The sequence below is a fragment of the Mytilus galloprovincialis genome, chromosome 6 (assembly GCF_965363235.1).
Source record: "Mytilus galloprovincialis chromosome 6, xbMytGall1.hap1.1, whole genome shotgun sequence".
NCBI classification, from domain to species: domain Eukaryota; kingdom Metazoa; phylum Mollusca; class Bivalvia; order Mytilida; family Mytilidae; genus Mytilus; species Mytilus galloprovincialis.
Window position 1 is genome coordinate 81278432 of NC_134843.1, and position 11001 is coordinate 81289432.

Sequence of the window (11001 nt, forward strand, 5' to 3'; positions counted from 1 at the left end):
CACCGGGAAGTCTGTTATTATGGTGGAGGAAGCCGAAGTACTCGGAGAGAACCACCGGGCCACTCGGTGGAAACAGACAAACCAGAGAGATATCAGAAGATTGATCTCCAGGTCAAAGTAGGGGACAACTTTGACCAACCGAGGCCCCCAAAGTACCCATTCTAGTTTAAACTCCGGTCTGGGTACCAGAGATGTGTGTGAGAGGGTGAAAATTACCCTTCTGATGTACTGATATTTTTAGCATCCCGAGTGAGAATCGAACTCGGGACCTTCAGCACTGTAGCCATCGGTCTTAACCACTAGACCACGAACTCACACTAATTTCTTTTACTTTTCATTTCATTGAAATGACTTTTTCTCATATTTGGTATTTGAACCAGGGACTTTCTTTAGTATAGAAAGACCTAGAAAGTCCTTGTTTGAACAGAGTCCACAGATGCAACATTATCTAATCATTATCGTCAATGGTATACGAAAAAGTGATATTTTTATATTTCAAGTACGTTCTATCTTATCTTTTGTTTTATTAATTTGTGGGCCTAAGTGTTATTTTTATGGTTTCTTAAAAGGATTATCCTGTCTGTCGCATAGAATCATTTTCAATAAACAAACGCCATAATGATGTAGATATCGGAAAAATGATATAGAAGTATTTTTGTTGATTTATATATTTGATAAAAAGTCCAATGAGTTAAAGAGATAAAACATTTATTCATATGTTAGCTAATGTAATTTCCTCATGGTGGGATGCTGAGACTCATACAAAACGGTTTGAACAAGATGCCAGGACAATTCAGAAGTTTTATCTGGGACCCAAAACTGATAATTTCACAGATAATTGCTCTTCAATGCCTGTTTTATGCCACATACATAGTCTTTATTTATCTACTAGATATTGCTGGTCGCTTTGATGCTTCCTTAGATCAGATTTTCACACAGATAGTAAGTAATTATAAATACCACACTGATCATGCTGATCTTAGGAATATGGTTCTGTTTGGCAACACATTGTCATTGACTAATTTTCAGCTGATATCATCCTTGCCTCGGGTCATAGTTAAGAAAGGCACAATACTTGAAAGGACATGTGTTAAAAATGCAATCCCTATTATTGTAATAATTTCTGATAATATCAATAAAATGTCATTCAATAAACATGATAAAGTTTTATAGTGATGGCCATGTATCGAAATTTTAATCTGTCACTTCAAAGTAGTAGGTTCAGTAAGACCATACATGTCAACCTCTGACAATGGGAAATCATGTCATGACATGACATGACATGTCAAAAAGCGTGTAAAAACGCGTGACGTAGATGTGGACTTTTTAATATGAATGTGGTAATGTTCATAATTTCACATAAAAATTTGTTTATATACAAAAAACAATATATATTCTACTGTGAACTTTTATTGTATCAAACAGTGGTCTGTTATGTTGTTTTTAAGGCACCACCACTAGGCACATATATATATTCAAAACAACTGCCAGTTTCAAATTTAGTTACATTTATTTGATAACAGCATACAACAATGTACAATATAAATCTAACATAGTCAAGTTCTGATCAGAATTCAGTGTCAATATTTCTTTATAATTGAAAAAGCTCTCCCACAGTAGGTATTGATATTTGAAAGAATGTCATTATGTTGTTTTTTTTTGGCAATGTAAAATGTCATCTATTATCTCTGCCATTGCTCCCATTGCCTGGTCAAAACTGGATAGTTCATCAGAAGATAGCTGGTACTATGAGAGCTGATCCAACAGTTCTGTGATATTTTCATCCCCATGGCCTGTAGTGAGTGTAGAATCTGTTGGCTATATTTGAAACTGAAATTAAAAGAGAAAAATGTTTTATAAATTTGATTTCCATTAAATAAACATTTTAAATGGTTATTCAACTAGCTACATTGTATTTCTCCTCTCACATGTATTGTTTTTGATCATTGCAATAAAGAATGCACAATACGTTACTTGTCACTCGATCAATAAAACTCGAACTCCAAAATATAATTTATAAACATTGAATCTTGGTACGTACACATCGTTTTGAATTAACAATCGGCGCTTTAGACGACGGTACAGGCCTGGAAGCGACCTCTTTCTGTGCACATTTCCCCTATAAAGTGAATTTGAAAGAAAGTAACAAAATCGTTAAAACTAATCACAAACTACTTACCTTTTAATGTTATGGGTATATAGAAAAATAAACAATATGGCAGACAAACTTCGAAATTTTCGGTATTTATCGCCGAATAAGTAAAAAAACCGAGAATAGCGATATCACTAATGACCACAAAGTGAAAAGAACGAAAATGCGTGTAATTGCGTGTAAAGTGTTGAAAAGCGTGTACACGCCATGTGACAAAATCCTCGCGTGTAAACCGTTGAAAAAGCGTGTATTACACGCGAATATCATGTCACTTGACATGTATGAGTAAGACCCCTTTTTGGCCCCTAAATATAGCAGATTTCCAAAATTGTGAAAATGTTATCTTCAAAGTCATATGAAACCTCAAATTAAAAAAAATATGCATATATGTTTTTTTGTTACTAAATGTATAGTTTTCACTATACAACTTATGTACATATACTTTTTTCTGAGGAAAATTCTCTCCACATTTAGAAAAAGTTAACTTAGTTTTAATAGCTTGCTTCCAGGAAGCAATTGTCAGACATATTTTCCGTATGCATAGGTAGCATGATACACAGTTAGGAAAAAAACTTAAAATTGACACTCATAATTTTTAAACACTCTCTTTCCCCTCCTGTCTAACAAAGAAGGCTTTATATGTGTGTTATGCATGTATATACTTATAGAAAGAGAATCTTCCATAGATTTGATTTCTAATGGTCATAAGGGTTAAATATAATCCCTTTTGGGTGTAACCATGGCAACAATCTGCATTTCTTAGATACAAAATATAGCAAAAAAGAGGGTTGAACATGTCACAAAAGTCTCCAAAATTTGGTCTAAAGGAAAATTTCAATCAATTACAGTGATACCTTTCCTGAATCCATAGGTTTATATCTATCAAGTGGTCCAAAAAAAATCATATGCATTTCTGCTCGTTTTTCCATAAAATTGAATTGATAAGATGAGCGCAAAATCTTTGTTGATAAACACTACAATAATTTATGAACCTATGGACGGTACGGATAGGAAAATACGGACTGTCAATCATATAAATGGCCTATAAAACATGTTAAAAACAATCTAAATGTTCATATAAACCCACTAAGACATGTAAGAAGGCTATTTATTCTTCAATTATCTGAAAATCAATTTTATTGTACAAAAACTTTCATATTTAAAAAATTCACAGGGGCCATAATGCGAAACTAAACTTCTAACTGTGTATTGCCACCATAGTGACCTGAGCATAACCATCATGTAAAAATCCGGTGATCGCAATACACATGGATCTGTCATTAAAATAAACAGTTATCTGATTGTACATGTTAAACATGTGCTCAATACCCATGCTTTTTGATATTTGTTTACTACAAGGTGACAATCGGTATATTTTGGCTTCAAACTTGGCATTTAATGAGCAGCAATATTTGTTAAATCATAACAAAGGGAAAGAAAAAAAATGAGGATTATACGATATTTTGCGTAAAAAATCATAAAATCGTGCACAGAGGACTAAGTTTATGATATATACATGCATTGGTTCAAGAATTGGATAAACGTTATTTTTCACCACTTACTCGTTTCATATGACTTTAAGCTATTAAATGAAAAGTAGAATGCTTCTGCTATATAAATATGGGCTGTTTTTGACAATAGATCACAATTTACAATGCACATATATCAGATACTAGCATGATTAACAATGATAAAGTCATGCTAAATTACAGAAATCTTTAAAATTTTAGCATTTTAGTTAAATTTTAGACAGTTTCCATCTTAAATGAAAGTGGCCGCATCCGTGTTCATTCATAATATTGACATGATTGAAATGTAAGTTGTATTTGATAATAATACATAATATAATTATATAATCATGATAATGGTTGAGAATGAACACGGATGCGGCCACTTTCATTTTTTGACAAAAACCATCTGAAAAGTGACGTTTTTTGGCATATTTGAAATATTTTTCATATTCAAGCTTAAATCGGAGTGTTTTTAATGACTAAATCAGTTCAAATCTTACACATAAACATGATAAACTAATCAAATCAATTGATATAGACACTTAATTATATAAGTGTTTAAAAAGTGTCTAAAATCTTTCGTTAGATGAACTTGAAATTTGAGGCCAAAATCGGCCCTTACCAGACCTACTCCTTTGTTATAGTCTCATTCATTAATCACAGAATGGTACAGAATGAAAACAGGGCATTGTAATACAAAAGTTGGGCTGATGTATTTCCAAATTAATTTTACCATTATAAAACACTCCATATAAAATAAATCACTTATTTTGGTCATTTTATCTCATGTACATTGTACATACATGTATCCCATATTTTCTCAGAATGTTAGCAGAAACACATGTTCTGTCGAGCCTTCGACTTTAGTTGCATAAAGCTCGACATAGGGATAGTGATGCGGCGGCTATGACAGCGGCGATGTTAGCTCACTTCTTAAAAGCTTTATATTTTAGAAGGTGGAAGACCTGGATGCTTCAGACTTTGTATATACATGTAGATGCCTCATGTTAAGAAGTTTCTGTCAGTCACATGTCCAATGTCCTTAACCTCATTTTCATGGTTCAGTGACAACTTGAAGAAAAAGTTAAGATTTTTTGTAATGTTAAATTTTCTCTTATGCTTATTATAGGATAACTATATTTGATATGTGCGTACCTTGCAAGGTCCTCATGCCCATCAGACTGTTTTCACTTGACCTCGACCTCATTTTATGGATCAGTGAACAAGATTAAGTTTTGGTGGTCAAGTCAATAACTCAGATACTCCATGTATAAGCAATAGGTCTTGTATATTTGGTGTATGGATTGACTGTAAAGTGTCCATGTCAAACTGGAGGGTGTATTCTGACCTTGACCTCATTTTCATGGTTCAGTGGTTACAGTTAAGTTTTTGTGTTTTGGTCTGTTTTTCTTATACTGTATGCAATAAGACTACTATATATATTTGGTGTATGGAATGATTGTAAGGTGTACATGTACACCTTACAATCATTCCATACACCAATATGTCTAGCTGACAGGTGTCATCTGACTTTGACCTCATTTTCATGGTTCAGTGGTCAAAGTTAAGTTTTTGAGTTTTGGTATTTTTTTCTAATTCTATATGCAATAGCTATAGGTCAACTATATTTGGTGTATGGAAATATTTTATGATCTAATTGTCAGTTGCGCAAGTTTTATTTGACCATGACCTCCTTTTCAAGGTTCATTACTCAGTGTTGAGTTTTTGTGTTTTGGTCTGTTTTTCTTAATCTATAAGCAATAGGTCAACTATATTTGTTGTATGGAAGAATTGTTAGCTGTACATATCTGCCTGGCATTGTCCATCTGACATGACCTTATTTTCATATGGTTCATTGGTCAATGTTTAGTTTTCTTGGTTAATGTTAAGTTTATGTGACAGTTGTAATAAACATGATAAAGCTTTATATTTAGGACTATCGACATAATATCAATGATTTGTAAAGAAGGCAAGACATTTCAGTGTGTGCATTCTTGTTTAACGTTTGGATGGGGGATGAGATGGGGTACTGGACTGTTATTAATTTTTCTTTAAAAGAGTATATTTTAAATATTCATAACAATGGACAAAAACATATTTTTTTTTCTTTTCAGGATTTAGATCTCTTTGAAGATACTGGGAGGGTTAATGTAATAGGATTTTTTCTCAACAGTTTAACAAGGTGAGTTAGTTAAGTAATCAGTACATTATTAATATTTGATGAGATTTTTCTTTATCCTGAGATAATTGATGATGAAAACTTTATAAATAAAGAAATATCTCAGCAGACGACAGAAAGATAAGTACCAAAACAGTGCATAAAAAGTAGATGGCCATCACAATTTAACATAATTCTTTATGTTTGGTATATTTTAAAATATTGTTTAAAGCAATAAAGAGTACACTTTTTGTCTTTCACACGAGGTGATACCAGAGATATACATGTACATGTAGAGGATCATAGATATATTATAGAATATAAATGTATTAGGCGTCCATCAGTCTAACATCAGTATTTTCATCTTGTAAGTGCTCTCAAGCCAACATTCTTATAGCACCTATAGGATTGTTATGAAAGTAATAACAAAGGTTTATATCAGAAATATCTTTTAAAATCAGCACTAATCAATTATTTTAACATGAGTTATGTCCCTTAAAAATGTTTTTTTGTTGTTGGAAAATTCATTGTAAGCACTCTCAAATATACAAGTAGTGCCATATATTTATGAAATTCATATCAAGGGTTTAAAGTAGCAATGTCTGGGCCAAGAGTTATCTTCTTTGGCAATAATCACGATAACAGTTAGATAAAAAAATTGCATGTACAAATGTACTAATGGGATTGTTATGAAATTTACATCATAGGTATGTATCAGCAATGTCTTGGAAGAGCAAATATTTTACAGGAGTTATTCCCCTTGGAAACAGAAATATATATGGAAAACAATAGTGTTTGAGATCTCTTCATGCTCTTGCCAGAATTTATTAAAAGCTTTTAAAAAATGTACATGTAGTGGTTGTCCTTTAATCATAGATATTGTATGTTTTAAAAGTGTACAATATGTATTTGATCTTTTTCAGTGCTGCTGGGTTATGGTTTATCGTTAAGAGAACAAAACTGTGTTTAGACTTTGCTTTTACAGTACATTTTGTACACTTTTGTTGCTGTTGGATTTACAGTGGCCACATTCCTCAAACTTTATCATGGTGGATTATAAATGTTATTGGACTAGCGTTAATGACTGTATGTGGAGAATTTTTGTGCATGAGAAGTGAAATGAAAGCAATTCCATTATTGGGACCGAAAACTGATTTGTAAATTATCTTAATATTGTATTTATTGCTATTTATATAAAACATTATCATAATTATGTCTTTATACATATAATACATTTCGTTTGAAACAAACTGGTTAATGGAAGATTCTGTTCTTCTTGTTGACTATGGGTCTCATTAAGCTAAGTTTTCCAGTGTCATCTTCAATGTGAGCCGCCTTCTTCCTACACTTTTCATGAAATCTTTTAATATTTAAGTTCACACACAAATTAAAAGGTAGAACGATATGATTCCATATCATCAGATAAGCTTTTTGGAAAATGACGCAGTCATTGTTCCATTACTGGCGACCTGAACTTCATTACATTTCTCTGCCTACCGCGCTTGGTTTCGTATTTACTATTTTCTATACAAACTGGAATCTGCTTGTGTTATCATTAATTATGCATGAGAGGTCATTGTGTAGTAATCAGCCAGGAACCAGTTTACAAACTAACTGGTTTCTGCTTGTATTCCACTACACTCGGACAAAGTGTTGTAGTTTGACGGGAACCAGTTTAGAATTTGTAAACTACAAAACGTAATCGGTTATTGTTCATTCCGTTTTGGTGTTTCATACCGACTTTTATGGTTTGAATAAGCTTAAGACCCTTCAAACATTAATGTGATAGGTATATTAAAGACTGTTTTACAAAAGGATGGAACTGTTTTGCTTTCAAAGTCGTACTATAGTGATATCTGTTATGTACGGATTTCCACTCTCACCGGTTAATTTCTTTTTTTACACGTGCTTTTGAAACTTCCTGTTTAAACATCGCAAGTTTTAAAATTGTTTTTTGAGTGAATTTAACTTATTTTAACAATCATGAAGCGTTCCAGAATCATTTTCAAGCAGTTTCTTCTTCTCTTTGATGATGGAAAATAGGTTTTTCTCAAGAAAATACCGCAAACGATCGCAGAGGAATTGAAATGTACAAGTCAAGTCGGCACCTGGTTAAATTGGCATCTAGTCAAATCGGCACCTATTTGACGTCAATTCGGCATCCAATAATATTTGTTATAATATTTTCTATTCAATTAATTAATAAATAAATATATATTTTATTATAGTGTCACATATTGATTGACAATATTTACAAATCACAGTATACAATAAAACAATCAATACCCAGTCATAAATTTGACTTATGAGACACTTAACACATGTTATATACATTATTACATTTTGTAATAGAGTTTAACGGTAAAATTCATAAAATTATCATCAAAAAAAGTTAAAACGTGTTTATGCATTTAAAAGCATATATATTTGAGCAAAAAATAAAATCCGAAATGAATGTTGTTAAAAAGTATGGAAATAAGTTAAAAAGAATAAAATATACATGTATATTCTAAGTTTTAAAATAATTTCATCTAAAAATTAACGATTACATATTTAATTATCTTATAAAAAATTAATCACAGTGACTTTTAAAACATAAAATAGACTTTTACAACTAGTATGTTATTAGTAATAATTAAGAAAATAATTTTCGTCTCATAAAACTCTTATGTAAACATTTGCTTGAACATTTTTGAATATCAGAACATTTCATTATTTCAACAAGTTTGACATCATCATTTAACATTGAGAAATTGTCAATATATTTTGAACATTCGAACAACAATTCAAACCTAATGTCATCATATAAGGAACATTTAATTAATTAATAACTGTTACCAAGTACATAGTGAATATGTTGTTGTGTATTTAGGTAAACAACGAAACCAAAGTGAAATTATGTTGTTGTGTATAAAGGTAAACAACGAAACCCTTACCCAAGCTGTTGTTTTAACAATTAGACAATTATTAAAAAAAAATGGAAAACTATGAGTCCCTTTCAATAAATCAAACTTTCATGCCAAATAATAAGCAAATTTAAGGTGTTTTTTTTTCAGTAAAGTTTAAAAAGCATTAAACAAACAATCCTGTAAAATGCTCAACTGGTTTAAATAATGCATAAAAATATCCAATATCTCATGTATTAGTCCAAATAATTATGACGTCTGGCAAGGCTATTTTATTTTTTTTCTGTGACGTCTTCCTACGAAGTTCGTAGGAAGGCTTTCTTAGGAAGGCGTCCCAGAAAAAAATTAACATAGCCTTGCGGTCATAGAAAGGTGTCCCAGAATAAAATTTAAAAAGCCTTGCCAGACGTAATAATTATTTTGACTACTCATATATATATCATTAAAAATACACCAAAAATGTCATTTAGTTGAGAAAAATAAATATATACAAAATGTACAATGAACACCCAAAAATGTGAAAGTTAGCTAGTATTTAACTCTTTTTGCTTAAATACTGAAAAAAATTCTGGCAACCCCTTACTTATTTTTACTCTTTTTGCTTAAAATACTGTTAAAATATATATTTAACATGGGTGACGAATTGACTATATCAGGTGTCGATTTAACCAGGTGCTGATTTGTCCAGGTGCCAATTTAACCAGGTGCCGGTTTGACTAGAATTCTTTGACAAATGTTTGAAATTACCTGAGTTTCATTAGACCTTTGATAACAGTAACAAAAAGATTATTTACTTAATATTTTGTGGTATCAGGTCTGTTCGCGCCCAATACACTTTCGCACCTCGCACGTTCGCACCCAAGGTCGTTCGCACTCTACTCATTCACGCTCAATTTTAATTCAAATTCAAGTTGAATAATTGGAAAATCATGATTGTTGTTTTAAATTGCTTTGGTGTAAATACTGAATGTATTTATAGCTTGGTATGAGTAAAACATTGAAGATTTTAAAGGAAAAACACAAAAGATAATTGTTTTTAACAGCTTGGTCCCTTTGATCTGAAACAACGAAACAATAAAATATAGGAACCAAAATATAGCAATCCACTATTATAACCAAAACATGATCAAATCTATTCAACACACAGAAAAAAACATAGTCAGAATCTCACTTCATTTTGAAAGAAGTCAATGAAACAAAGTTATAGCAATACACTAACCAAAACATGATTAAGAGTTATTCAACACAAAATAAAACGTTGACAAAATACCACTTTAATTAGAAAGGATTATTATTATTTTTAACAATACGCTATCCAAAACATGATTAAGATTTATTCAACACATAAAAATGCTGTCTCACTTTATTTTGAGACAATGACAACAATTATACTTATAAGAAAACACTTGCTTACAGAGTTATTAAACACAAAACCAATTAAGATTGGGTGCGAACATTTAGGGTGTGAAAGTGAAAGGGGGCGAACATGAGTGGGCGCGAACGGACCCGGATTCAGACTATGTACCAGTGAGAAATATACAAGCCTTTCTACGGTATTTATTTGTACAATTCAGGTAGTCTTGACCTATTCATTTGTCTTAAAAAAACTACCAGTTGTCACCTTCACTTCACACACACATATATACGAATATCAATTATATGCTTACGAGACATGTTGCATTGTTAAACTAATCACGGTATGTGAAAATCAAGACTTGCATAAAAACTATCCCAATATTAGAGACAGTGGCGTCATTTTTCTTCAGAGCTTTCAGCTCTTTGATTTCAGTAACTGAGTATTCTTTGGTACTAAATTTTGTGTTACTGTAGTGTTTTATTTCTACATGTGTTTTTGTTTTCTCCGAAATGATTTTTATTGTACATTCCTTTCTGTACATTTTTTTGTTCTTACTTGTTATTTTAAAGGGAGTATGGGTAGAGTTATGAATGAGAGTTTAATCACGCTCAAAGAAAGCATGTCTCAATGAAGAGATACATGCACAGTGCAAATAATCATAATAATTTTTCTTCTAAAAGGATATTTGATACTGTAACAGTGTTTTGAAAATACATTGCCTAAGACAAGTGTTAAAAGATCATGTGAATAATTATGTCTTTTTTGAAAGGAATGGAAATTGTCAATATCAATATACCTTGTACCTGTATTTAAAAAAAAATAATAATGGTAGATGTTCAAATGATTCAATGGAATGTAAATGTGTAGATTTCTTACTATGTCTGATCAAAACTTACCACTTGTGGTCAAAACCCCTC

At 31.5% G+C, this 11001-nt stretch overlaps 1 protein-coding gene across 1 annotated transcript; it reads left to right on the forward strand.

The window, feature by feature from the left end:
* The first annotated feature begins 604 nt into the window (after positions 1–604).
* On the forward strand, positions 605–7031 carry LOC143080478 (protein SYS1 homolog). The gene is made up of 3 exons (XM_076256331.1): positions 605–942; positions 5778–5845; positions 6745–7031. The coding sequence occupies exons 1-3, from the start codon at positions 748–750 to the stop codon at positions 6980–6982; spliced, it is 501 nt and encodes a 166-aa protein (XP_076112446.1). The 5' UTR covers positions 605–747; the 3' UTR covers positions 6983–7031.
* The last annotated feature ends 3970 nt before the right edge of the window (positions 7032–11001 follow it).